General features: G+C 38.8%; 1 protein-coding gene across 2 annotated transcripts in view; it reads left to right on the top strand.

Moving 5' to 3' along the window:
* LOC139698079 (putative leucine-rich repeat-containing protein DDB_G0290503) overlaps nt 1-14,042 on the top strand; it is a 32,514-nt gene that overhangs the window by 13,923 nt on the left and 4,549 nt on the right. For both annotated transcript variants that reach the window (XM_071596969.1, XM_071596970.1), the window contains exons 8-12: nt 3,470-3,598; nt 5,119-9,167; nt 9,870-10,180; nt 12,822-13,060; nt 13,653-13,707. In XM_071596969.1, the coding sequence (XP_071453070.1) occupies nt 3,470-3,598; nt 5,119-9,167; nt 9,870-10,180; nt 12,822-13,060; nt 13,653-13,707 (4,783 nt within the window). The remainder of the gene's footprint in view (nt 1-3,469; nt 3,599-5,118; nt 9,168-9,869; nt 10,181-12,821; nt 13,061-13,652; nt 13,708-14,042) is intronic.

Here is a 14,042-nt window from a genome sequence, read left to right as displayed (position 1 = left end):
TCCCATAGACAAAAATCCCATTTCCCCTCGTGGTGAAACTCCATGTCGAGTCACACTCGACCTCCAAGTGCAAAAGGTTAAGCTTCAACGCATAGGATTCCTGTTATAGAAAGAATGGAAAGTGACACTCGTAATTTGTTGGGTTAATGCATGTTACGACCTCAATAACAACTGCTGTACCTAAGTCCTTTAATCCAGTTTCCATACCAAAACCCTTTCATTCCACCCTCACTCAAGCTGTTGGAGAAATATAGCTATTTCTCTTGCATTTTTTCTACCAGTTTGTGTGAGCTCTGTGAAATAATTTTTGCTTACCCCATCTGATGGTGCACAAGAAATAACCACACTCACTCTTGCTAATGGCTTTGCTTTATGAGATATTGATGAAATACACAAGGTGTTGATTCCTTATTTCATGGCATCATTTGATTTATATGCTTTTTCTTTTCAATGTTGACTGAAATAATCATCTAAGCCATATGTACATAGTTGAAATTTGATCATTTTCATAACATTTTGCGTGCTTTAACACTGCAATCTCAAGTGTATAGTTAAGTTTGTTTATCAATATTTAATTTTCAATTCTCTGTTCCTGAATGTTTAACCTAACATTAAACTATTTCAGTGATGATGAAATGCTGTATGATTAACCTCAAAGCATACCGGAAAGTCATGTTCACTCTTGGTGATATTTTCAATGAAGAAATGTTGACAAAATGTTTTCGTTATGATATTTTTCTTTTTCACCCTACTATTCCTGCATGATTTGGCGTGAAAAACTGTTTTTTATCAAATTTTGAGCTGAATTATCATCAGATTTCAGATTGTATGTCTCAATTTCCAGAAATTTATGCCTGTTTGATCTTGTCCCGTGATAGTGATGAGCTTAATATTAACAATTCCAGCTACAACATTCTTCACAAATTTCAAGAAACTGTGGGATAAGCCGTTGCAGTAAATTTTGACGGAGTCATCCGCTAATATGCATTACAATGCAACAATTTTAAAGTGTAAAAATCATTCGCCTTGACCGGGATTCAAACCGAGATCCCTTGATGTCCGGCCGAGTGCTTAAGCCAGTTACGCTATTGAGGCATCCTCATTACTCCAAAATTTTTGGGGCTTTGAAAGAATAAGATGTTGTGATGGAATACCATACATACAATGTCACAAGCATCCGTAGTCGTGTGCGAAGCACGGCAACATCTTGTTCCTTTAAAGCCCCCAAAATTTTGGAGCATAAGGGGATGCCTCAAATCCTTAACTGGCTTAAGCACTCGGCCTGACATCGAAGGATCAGGGTTCAAATCTTGGTCAAAGTGAATGATTTTTACTCTCTAAAATTGTTGCATTGTACAAAATTTTTCAATTGTATAGTTACTGTGATACACAAGTGAATATAATGATGTAAATGTAATGAAGTCAGAATAGGTAGTACTGACCATCTGTGGTAAAAATAACATTGTAGTATTGAGCGTTAACCCATTGAGTTCAAACCGTCCCATCTAAGACGTGGATGATTAGTTGAACCATAATTTAGGAAAAACAATTGCATATTATTTACTGACAAATTTGGTAATTTTAGGTGTGCTCAAAGAAGTATGTTTGCAACTTGTAATTCATTGTTGGTTTTTGAAATGTATTCCACCTTGATGAAAGAATTAGGCTCTCTCCTAGGGGTTAGCGCAATAAAAAGAGTACGGGTAAGGGATTCAAAGAAACATCCCCCTTGAGGGTTTCTTCAAGGTTCCTGATTTCTTTAAAACTATTATTGGGCACCAGAAAATGCTGATCCTGGCAAGATACTTTAAGGCAAGACTCAAGTCGACTCACTCAGTTGTTCTCTCATTCTCTTTTGCACTCGCTACTAAGCTACTGTGATGTAGCCCTGGAGTGATCATACATCCTCCTAATCTTTAACACAAATTTCTCTAATGGACACACTAAATCTATGGGATCAGTAATGCAGAAACTATACAATAATCTGATGCCCTGTCACTACATAACATTTCAATGCAGTGGCCACCCATTGTCTAGATTAATTTTCCAAAGTTTTTCTCTATTTACCATGATATTTGGTTTTAAAAGGATGACGTATGTAGTAAGTCCTCTCATCCCGTCTTGCTAATCATAATAAAAAGATAAATGCAATAAAAATTTCGTATTCAATTTATAGGGCTAATGTGATATTTTGAATGTTTTTTATGATCATTCAGCCATTGTTTATCCAGCCAGGGTTCTGGGCCCACAGTGGCCGAATAAGAGAGAGTGCTGTGCTTGTATTTGCCATTGATAATATCGTGGCTTCATCAAATGATATCTCTATATCACCACCACCACAGTCCTTTGGTGGCATGTATTTTGTGCAACTTGATGAATTAGTTCTAGCGATATATCATTGAACCTTCATCTATAATGTTAAGTAGAAAGATTCCATTGCTGTCAGTTCTCATACTGCATGGTTTGAGTGACAGGATTTGTTTGTTAACACCACAATTCCATTTATGAGTCCTCCAAAAATGTTAAATGTGATATGAGACATTCTCAACCGCATATACTTTGAAATTTGTTAGGCTTAAATAAATTTATTGTTGTTTGGACTGTTTAGGATGAGTACACTACAAGGGTTCTAAATTAGCCTGTAGCTTTTATAAACTGTTTCATGATGTTTAAATAGAAAGTGAATATTGTTTATACTAATTCCAAAGAAACTGCGGGAGATACCGCAACAGTAACTTTTTAACGGAGTCATCCCAGTCAAGGCGAATGATTTTTACACTCTGAAATTGTTGCATTGTTTATACTATTTTACTCATTAGCTAGTGAGCAGTGTAGATTTATAAGACTTTAGGGCAAGAAATGGCTCTTGGACCCATCTAGAAAGAACCAATGCTATTGATACATCAAAGTTTATTGAAAAGTGTTGCATCTTTCATATCACCTCTTATGTACGGCATGGCAACATGGCATTAGGATCTGTACAAGTCTTAAGATTGAAACATTCTGTTATCCATTGCCAAAGTTAAAGTCGGGGCAATATTTTAGCTCCCTGAACAATTTTCAAAACAATATATATTAAAATGTGTGTGCTGTCGAGATGCTGATTGACCTCATTGGTGTCCAGCAATAACCTGGTTACTGAAGATTGGATCAGAATTAAGAGTGACTCTGTGAATATGTTGTGTATCTTTCGCAAGAGTGGTCATTATGCATGGTGTGGTTCTCTAGGTGCTAAAATCTTGATTGCATTTAGTGGTAGATTATTTTGCAAAATAGAATTTGCAGAAACATATTTGGTGATTCTCTTGACTCTTTTGACAGATTCCCATAGTCAGTTTTACAGTGCATTGTCCTATTTTTACTGTCATGTTGGGCATCTCTTGTTCATTTAATACTTTTTAACCATGTTGGTGTGATTAAATCTCACAATTACATGCTGCATATTTTAATGGCTTCTAATGGTTATCAGTTTCAGATTCTCAGTCCAAGTCAAAAGTATCAGAACTTGAGGAATTAATGAAAGAGCAGGAGTCTAAATTGGAAAACTTAAAGGAAACTGTTTCATTGTTGGAGAAAGAAAATATAGATCTCAAAAAAAGTAAGTGGTAATACACAGTAACAATTTATTGTACATTATATTTAATGTGTTGTTCCCATTCCTGTGCACTTGATGTTTGACTCTTAATTTGTACTCATATGACTTAAGTTTCATATCAACTTAATTTTAATAAAGGTTCCCCTGAAGACCAAACAAAACTTTAGATTGCAAAATGTCATGCTGATGCACCATTATAATGAATTTGGCATAATTATACTGGAAAACAAATTCTCTGAACTTGTTAAATAGAAGATAGGTTGTTGAAATCATTATTCTGATTGCTTTTTTCTTCCTAACTGGAAATATTGTGATGAATGTTTGATCTAATAATGGTGAATTATATTCTACTCTTTTAGAACAACTATTAAATTACACTTTATAAACATAATACTTTTGACTTCTGCTTTGCTGGCAAAATAATCTGTTCTCAACTGTTTTTTCTTTAAATCAAGGCATGCCTTATTTAGTTTTCTTTCCAAAATTCAACTTGATAGGTTCTCAGTGGTAAAACCAAAAGTTAAAGCAATGGAATATATTTCTCTTAAAGGTTCATGAAAACATTTGTAACTGTACCTCTCTTTTCAAGTTATTTGTCATTGACTTATGCTTTGCATATTGACTGCCAAGTGTTTAGGGGGAAGAGGTGAGAATATGAACAAAAGATGGTCTTTTTCAAAGCTTTGTCTTGCGAGAATGTATGTGTGGGGGCCATCAATACATGAGTAAATAATTTCATCTATATTTAAATAAACTGATCATTTATCGGCTGAATATTTAATGTTTTTCATTTAAACATGTAGTGATTCATTTTATACTTTCTAGAACTCACAGTCTTGTTTGCTGATGTGCACTGACATATTTGCTGGCCTGCCATTGATATTTCTGTATTTTTCCAATTTATTTGCATATTTTACGAATATTGAATGTACCTTTAACCTGCCAAAGAAAATAAATTACAGTTTATAACCTGAATAATTGGTGGTTTTAGGTGTAACTTTATGGAATCAATTCATATTGGAAATGAAAAAATAGTAACTTTGTGATTTCACAGAAAATTTATTTCGATACAACGTGGGTGTCAACATTCAACATCATCTTCAGGTGGCGTTGGCCTGAAGATGACTTGATCGTCGAAATATCAAAATAAATTTTCTGTGGAATCACAAAGTTACTATGTTTTCCTTTTAAACCTAAAGATCAGTTTGATAGGCGAGGGTAGAGCTTCCTACCCCTGACCTGTAGTACTAATTTCAATTTCACATCAAATTTACACATCAGGGTAGAGAGGCCTGTTCCTTTCCTTGTACCCTCTTTAGTGTCCTAGTGCGATCTAGTGTGTGGAAAATTGCAAAGCTTCGGAAAAGCTGAGGTTGTTCTGAGGCATTCCCAAGAATCAAACTTGGATTCTCCAGACATTGGTTCAATGCTCTACCCCCTGAACCCCACCTGCCTAAGATTTAACAGTGATGACTAGAATAGCAAAGTAATTAATGTAATTCTTTTCTCTCTTTTTTTGTCAGAAAATGATGATAAGGATGAAACATTGCAGCAGTTGGAATCCACTGTGTCAGAGCTGAGAACATTCAAGGTTTCTGCCGAAATAAGAACCGTTGAAATGGAGGAGGAGTTGGAACAAGCCACACGAGAAGCACTGGAAATGAAGGATGAGCTGAGGACAATGCAGGGCAAGGAGGAGGTGAGCACTAAGGAGGAAATGAGTGCTGAAATTGAATCACGTGACAAGGTCATCCAGGAGCTCAAGAGGAAACTGGAAGACTCAATGACAGAAGTTGAAGCCTCAGCAAAGGACCTGAATACCTTGCATGAGAGAGTGATCGTTTTGCAGAGGGAAACCAAGGTGAAGGATGTTGAGACTAAGTTGGTAGCTTCAGAGGAGAGACTCAAGGCTACCACCTTGGAGCTGGAGAGCATCAATGAAGAGCTGGACAGCAAGATAAAGAGTCACTCAAAGCTTGAGTTGATGTTGAAGCAGCGAGAGGAAATGCTGAAGGAGAAGGTGGAAGAGATTGAGTCGATGAGGGAGGATTATGAGGAGGAGAGGTGCAAATTAGAAGAGCGACTAACTGACCATGCTGAAGCCATTGATGAGTGGATGATGAGCTGCTCAGTTCTTGAGGAACAAATGAAGGAGTCAAAGGATGAGTGCGAGAGACTATCCAAGCTCCTGGAGGAGACCAAGGGCAGCAATTCTAGTATGGAGACCACAATCGAGGGCTTGAAGAAGGATAAGGAGGAACTGGGCTTGGCAAAAGAAGCACTCGAGACCAAAGTGTCTGCCCTTCAGCAGGCCATCAAGGTGGAGAAAGAACTGTTGGAAGAGAAGTTGTTGGAAATGAGCAACATGACCCTTGATTTTAGGGAAAAAATTAAAGAAGTTGAGGAGAAGAGTGAAATCTTGAAGAATGACTATGAGGATAAGTTAAAAGAGTTGCAGGACATGGTGGCGGACCGGGAAAGTTTGGTGGACTTGCTGAAGGATGAGGTGTCAAATGTTCAGGTTGAAGTGGACAAGACTGTGGCACATCACAAGGATCAAGTGAAAGAACTGGAAGCCAGATTGAATTCAGAGACCAACATGGTGGTGTCTCTGCAAGTAGAAATTGAAGCCAATAGCAAGAAGTCAGCAGATGAACTTCAGTTTCAGGAGGTTAAGGTCAGAGAGTTGGAAAGAGCTCTTGAAGAGGCAGAGGTCAGAGTTCTGTCTGCCTTGGATGAAGTGAGCATGCTGGAGGCCAAACTTAAGAGCAATGAAAAAGAATATGAGGAAAAATCACAACAAGCTGAGGAAAAGTTGCAGGAGGAGGTGAAGGTAGTTACCACCTTGCAACAAGAACTTTCCGACAGACAGGAGAAATGGGAGGCCCAGTTTAGGGTACAAGAACTGAAGATCAATGAAATGGCTCAAGAGCTCTCTTCCAGATCTCTTGAAGTTGAAGGATTGAGAGGAGAGTTGTACGCTTTGACAGAGAAAATTAACATACTAGAACAGGAGAAGCAGGCCAAATTGGCCGAATTGGAGGAGCAGTTGGGCATCAAAGAGGAAGAACTGTTCTCAATGCGAGGTGAGCTCTCTCATGCTGTGGAGGGTCTGAAGAATGCTGGGGAGTTCAGTGAGAAGAGACTGAGTGAGATGGAAGAATTACTGGAAAACACCAATGCACAATTGAAATCAGCTCAAGAGAATGCAGAGGCAACAATCAGCTCATATAAGGCTGAACTTAGCAAATGTGAGGATAATATAAAGGAACTTGAAAAGAATTTGACTGATAAGCAAGAGGAAATATTAACTCTACAAAGAAATATCTTTGACTCAGAAAGCAAACTGCAGTCTTACAACAGCTCATATGAAGCCAAGCTGAAGGAGATGGAAGCTGTTATTAGCAGGAAGGAACAGGAACTGTTTAATCTTAATGCTCAACTAAATGAAAGATGCCAATATTATGAGGAGCAAATTGGGCAGTTGCAGTCAGCTATTGGAGAAAAGGACACTTATTTGCAAGCCTATTTTGAGCAAGAATCAAATGAGAAGAAGAATTTGAAGGAAAAATTAACATCGTATGAGGAAACTATGAAACATATGGAAGAGCAGCTTTCAACCAAGGATAATGAATTGGCCATGGCCAAAAAAGGAATTTTGGATGTTGAAGTCAAGATGCAGGAATGTGGGAAGTATTTTGAGGGAAAAGTGAAGGAACTTGAGGATTTGACTTCTTGCAAGGACAAAGATTTGGTTTCTCTCCAAGGTGAAGTAACAGTTTTACAGGAAAAGTTAATGGAGTCCGGTCACTTTTCTGAAAAGAGATTGAAGGAGCTTGAGTCAGTGATTGAAGAAAAAGATAGACAGCTTAATGATTTCAATCTGGAAAAAGAGACGTTGCTGAGAGAAATCAGTGAGGTTCATGAATCAAAGTTGAAGGAATATGAAAGGCTGTTGAATGAGAGATTTAGCGAACTCTCTCAGGTCAGAGCAGAATTATCAAATGCAGAAACCAAGTCACAGAAGCTTAGTCAAGATTACAATGAGAAGGTTAGGGAGTTGGAGGAGAAAGTTGCTTCCACTCATGGTGAAATAGAGACATTGCAAACCAAACTATCGGTCACCCAGGATGAGGCAAGGCATGCCAAAGGTGCACTGGAATCATCCCTCTCTGACAAAGAAACTGAGTTATTAGACATGCAAAAGCAAGCGTCAAATTATGAGCTCAGTTGGAAAAACACAATCAAAACGTATGAGAATCGATTGAAGGAGATGGGTATGGTAATGCAGGAGAAAGAAACACAGTTGATGAAATTGTATGAAAATCTTAACTCTTCGGAAGCAAACTCTGGGGAGGCTATCATGATCCTGCAAGAGAGACTTCGTGATTTTGAAAAGCGCATGAGCGACAAAGAGGATGAACTAATGGAAGTGAAGGAGAAGCTGAAAATGGCCGAGAGTAAATTGGCAGATGAAGAACAAGACTTACAGTGGAAGTTTGGTGAAATGACCTCCTTGATGAACCAAAAAGATGAGACCTTGAAAAACCTTGAGGCACATGTGGCAAGCATGGAAGAAAAGCTATGGACCTGTGAACAACAGTATGAAGTGCAAATAAAGGAACTTAAAGGCATGCTGAGTGAGAAAGAAGTCCAGTTTTCTGACCTCTTGAGCAAGCAAGAGAGTTCGAGCAGCCAGCATCTTGAATCCCTAACGAAATCTGAGGACCGGCTCCGGATTTTAGAAACAGAGCTAATTGAGAAGGACACAAACATATCCAAATTGCAGGAAAAGCTACAACAGCTGGACGAGGTCCTAGTGACGACCCGCGATAGCCACCAGGCAGAACTGAACAAGGTGATGGAGAACCACAATAAAGAGGTGGAGCGGAGGAACCAGACGGCGAACGACTCGCACAGGAAGCACATTGAGATGAATGCAAAGATAGAGGAACTACGTAGGGAGAATGAGACACTGAGTGAGACCGCAACGGACCTAGGGGAGGAGCTGAACCGTGTTTCATCAAGGCTGAAGTATGCAGAGGAGGAGTGCGAGAGGCTGTTGTCAAATATGGAGCAGATGGAAGAAGAGGGTGACAGGATGGCCAAAGCACTGCAAGTGGTGGAGGCAGAGCGGGATGAGGCACGAACAGCCAAGGGGGGCGCAAAGTCTCGGGATGAGTGGGAGTGGAGTGAGGAAGATGAGGAGGGCACTGTGGGGAGGTCAGGGGTCAAGGAACTCGAGGCGCGGGTATCTGACCTGGAGGCACAGCTGAGGGAAGCAGGGCGAATCCGGGAGAAAGCAGACGTTCTTGAGCTTGCAAACCTGCGTCTTGTGGAGATGAAGGAGCAGCAGGATGATGAGTTGGCGAGGCTGAGGATGGTGGTGAAGCAGCTGGAGGAGAACAGTCGGAGGCAGCCTTCCACTGAGGAGGAGGATGAAGGGGTCGAGGAGAATGAACGAACAGGTGAAGCAGAGGAGAGTGCACTTCAAGGAGAGCTGGACATTGCACTGTACATGCTGCACCAGCGGGATGTCCACTGTGATGAACTGACTGTGGAACTGAAACAGGTGAAGAGTTGTACTTTTATTAACTTGCTTTTTCTTTCATTTTTTTAAAAACTTTTTAGTTCGCAAAGCTCTTTAAAGTTGTTTATAATTTAAGTGGTGGAGAGTCTTACAAAACATCATCTTGGCAGTAAGTCATTGTGAAAACATTTGTTACTAATTTCATGTCTTAAAAACTGTGTCATAAGATTCTTATCTATTACTGGTAGTTGTTCCTGAGTGCTATTCTTCTGCTTCAAATCTATTTATAGACGTGATAATAGAATTTAGTTCACACCAAGTAATGGGAACTACAGTGCAATATGAATTAAAATAGAATTAGATGTAATCTAATTCAATGTTTTGATTCACCCCTTGGCATTTTCAAGCTAATCGTTAGATCTATTTATTTATGAAATCTAGATTACATGTATTGAGAATCATAATGAGTGTGCATCATCATTTTCAATGTAATTGATGGAATGCACTACCATTGTTTTTAAGATTTCACCCTATGAAACCTAACATCCCACGATCTCCAGTGCTAACATGGTTGTTGACTAAGGTACAAGATCATATTTGAACACTGTGCTGTTGCTGAAAAATTTTTTATGGGTAGCAGTAGTGATAGCAAAGTGTTCAAAAATCCTGTATATTTGTTAGAGTAATTGGTGCTAATTAGTCAATTCTACTGTGTGATACATTTTCAATGTTTTCTTTTATTAGTTACTGGAGGAAAGGGATATACTGCAGCTACGTCTATCCAATGCCCTTCGCCTGAATGAAGAGATTCGCCAGAAAGGTGGCAGCACAGAAGAAAGAGCGCAAAATATATCGGCCGAAGTTATTACTTCTTCATCATCGTCCCTTAATCTTGCCAGCGTCCCCACCCCTGCCGACCTAATGAACCAAAGACTTAAGACTGAACCTTATGAGTCTTCCCCTTCAAAACATGGCTCACAAAAGTCTTCCCCTACATCACGAACCCTAGTTACCGGCATTCCTCCTCCGGAAGACCTCTCAGCACTCAGTGCCAAGTAAGTTATATCAAGGATAACGTATAAGGAAGTAGTGTGTGATTCTTAATGCTAAAATTATCAGCTTCAGTTGATAATATTTTGGGTAAGATCCAGTAATGTGAAATATTTCAGCTAGCCATTCATATCTCAACCATGAGCTGCGTGTTATTTTATTTTAAGCAGCAATTGATCCATTCCAATATTTTACCAATTCCATTACTGGGTTTCATTCCAAGTTTTGACTCCAGTGCTATCAATTTCAATGAAAAAAAATCACCCGATCCCTATCAATAAAAAACTGCCCAAAAAAGACCAAATTTCGGGAAGAAATCTCACCACTTATTTATGTGTTCATAATATGAGGCACCCTCGACATGGTGGAAGGGCTTGTGTGTTCTGATGCACCCTAGAGCTGTGCTGGCAGGAGCAATGATAATTGTTACCCATGCCAGATAAGTCGAAAGTTAGAAGTGAGGCGAAAGTTAGCATGCAGCATCTTTTTCCTTGGTTAGGGGGCTGCAAAGTCATCTGACCCCAGTGGGGCAGCCTCACTGGTTGGGTGATGGTCATGTTAAAAATACTATTGAAGAAGGTAATGGGAAACCACTGCAATTATTCATCCCAAGAATGCCATGATGGACAGTATAAATAAAATGAGTCCTGGCAACTATGGAACTCAGCCCATGTCAGACTCATCAGACTCTTGACAGCATCAGGGGAGGCAAGGCTTCCGCAGTCATCATCACACAAAACCCTTGCTAAGCCAAACTGATTGCAGCAGCACGGAAAAGACAGAAAATGACTGAAATAGTTGGAATGGGAACTTGAAATGTTTGGACAATCTTGAGGAGAGGAAAATTAGAGAATATAAAGCTAGAGATAGAAAGGGGAAATATAAATGTTGTAGGGATGTGCGAGGTGAGAGGGAAGGATAACAGGGAATACTGGAGTGATAGCTATACAATGGAGAGGAAGAGAGCCAGCAAGGGGTTGTAATAATAGTGGATAAAAAGTTAGGAAGAAGCATAGTCAACATAGAGCAAGTATTGGCTAGAATATTACTTGTAGTGGTTATTGTTCAGGTATACATGCCCACAAGCAATCATAACGAGGAATAAGTCGATAGGGTATACAATCAATTAGAGGACATAATCGTGTGTGTTCCTGCTGGGAAACATTTGATGGGGGACTGGAATGTGAAGGTAGGTGAAGGAAGAGATTGTGATGAGGTGAGGAACGACGGTTTAGGTTTAGGAGGAATGACCACTGGGAGAAATCAATTGAATTCTGCAAGAGACTGTAGTTAGCCATCAACTTGGTTTAGATACCACAAAAGGCATAGGTATACATTGAAAATGCCAGGTGACTTTGAAAGGTGTGAGATTTTATTATGGTTAGGCACAGATAAGGAATAGTATGATCAATCGGTGCAGTTTCCCAAGAACAGATGCAGACACTGATCACAATTTGGTTTTTATATATGGCATTTTCCGATTCAAAAAGAAAAGGAAAGGGAGGCTGGTTAGGAAATGGAATGTAGAAACATTAATTGCATTGACAAGGAAGGCGTATCAACAGGTTGTAAAGAAAATAATGAGCGAGGGAAAGGAGCTGAGCACTCTTCAGGAAAAATGGGAATATATCAAAAAAGTGATATCGAAAGCCGCATAAGAAACCATAGGAACCATAAATGGGAAAAGGACAAGGAAACCATGGATCATGGATGAGATGATTAGAAAGATAGATGAGAGAAGAAAATGGAAGAATGTAAACACATGAGTTTGGCAGAAGGAACTACAAAGAGTTAAATAAAAAATTGAGATGGGCAACAAATAAAGCAAAAGAAGCATGGTGAAAGATGCAGTACGAGGATATGGAAAGTTTGCAGAGTAAGGGGGAAATTGGTGTGCTATACAGCAAGGTTTAATCACTATCGGGAAATAAGAAAGGAAGATCTGGTAGCAGTTAGAGATGAGTCTGGTAAGATAATAGTTGAAACAGAAAAGATCCAAGAGAGATGGAAGGAATGTATAGAAGAACTTTATGGTAAAGAACATTGGCCAGCAAGCTTAGACATACAGAGAGAGAGAGTATAACATAGAATAAGATAGCTTAGGTCCAGGCATACTCGACGATGATATAGGAAGGATTGCATTCATGCTATGCACAAATAAATGGTGAAATTTAACTCATAATTTTATTTATTCCCACATGGTATCATTGTTTTCATTAGTAGGTAATACAATATGAAGCATATTTTCATTTTCTAAAAATGTTGTTGGTGTTTGGTGTGGTGGCAAGACTATTGTTGAGTTTCCTACAGAACTTGATCTCTTACCATTGTTCAAGTGTTGATCCCACTGTACATCTTGACACATGTACTATCAAAGAGGTTAATAAAAGCAGCAATCCTGGTGTTCCCAGAGCTAGGAGCATACTGACTGAGGCAGCAATGAATAGCGAACAGCCCCCTCCCCCACTTAGCCTCACCAGTCCGAATGTGCTGGTATCAATTGGATCACCTGAAAAAAAATAATTGCATTAATTCCTGGACACACCTTGCATTTTATCAATTTTTATACTGGTTTGACATGAATCCTGCCTTCTTCTGATTCCCTTGCCTATGGTCATGAAATATTAAGAGGATTTATCATTTTAGAATTTCCCAGCTACATTCTGTTGGCCATCACCTTGATGTCCGGTTGCTAACTGATCGAGAGCAACGCCAAGTAGACCAAATGCACCTCTTGGAAATGAGGAGGCAAGCCCACAAGCAGCTCAGTCAACAGAAGAAACAGTATCCTAGTCTTCAGAAACGACAACGATCGATATCTCATGGAGGAAGTCAAGAAAGTGTTGAAGCAATTCCACAATTAGTGGATGCTTCCCATACTCTCTGTGAGTACAGAAGAAAAAGTAATTCTTTATTATGTTCATTCATTATTCCAATGGTTTTTGTTTAATTGTGACTCAATCAATCAAACTTTTACTTCTAACTAATCAAGTCTTGTAGGAGCACGTACGGGTGTACTTGCCCTTGTAATCCAGTGTACTTTTTTTAACATTGCTGAGAGAAAATTTTATTGAAAGGAAAGGTCTGCTCATGCATTATCTCCAGATTGTGTTAGTATTTGGATTCACAAGCTTTCTCTTCCTACTAAATGATATTTATTGTTATTATACTAGAATTACTAGACTACTTTTGTTATGAACAATTATTGATTAGTAGATTTTTTAGTTTTATCAAGGGATAACAAGTATGCTTTCTGCTTTTTGAATGCACAAATCATTAAGGTTTGTTGGCCAGTGTTGCCGGTTTTGAGTTAGCAAACTTGGTTCGGCAAAAGTCTTGGGAAAAGATGAAAATTTATAAGATTTTCTCTAAAGAGATAAAATATTTTGGATAGGATTCAATAAAAGTGTTATATCAGTCATTCCTTTAGTGTCCATTGTTCTAGTGGAGTAATATGTTCTTCATTGTCTGTTTTAGCTCGAGATACTCAAAGCCCATCTTCGGTGCTTATGAATTGGATATGGGGAAGAAGGTAAGAATTACCATGTATGATTAATTGTTCAATAGTGATGATATGGCCTTCATATATCATGCTGCTGATTTTTCTGATCGGTCACCACAGTATAATCATAGTTATGTACTTAATTCTATTTTTTTAACCAAACTCAATCTGTGCCTCTTACAAGTAACTTCTCTCAGCAATACTTATTGGCAAAAAGGGCATAACTAAAACCTTACCCGATATCCATATACCAGGTCATGTGGATGCATTTTAGATTTACAATTTGAATTATTAATTAATAGTGTTCTCTTGCTAATGAGCCAATCATTGCAATTTAATGTCATAAATGATGAAGAAGCCTCATG

This window comes from Hetaerina americana, unplaced genomic scaffold, assembly GCF_022747635.1.
Source record: "Hetaerina americana unplaced genomic scaffold, ioHetAmer1.1.p SCAF_8, whole genome shotgun sequence".
Lineage (NCBI taxonomy): Eukaryota > Metazoa > Arthropoda > Insecta > Odonata > Calopterygidae > Hetaerina > Hetaerina americana.
This window is presented reverse-complemented; position numbering and strand designations above follow the sequence as displayed.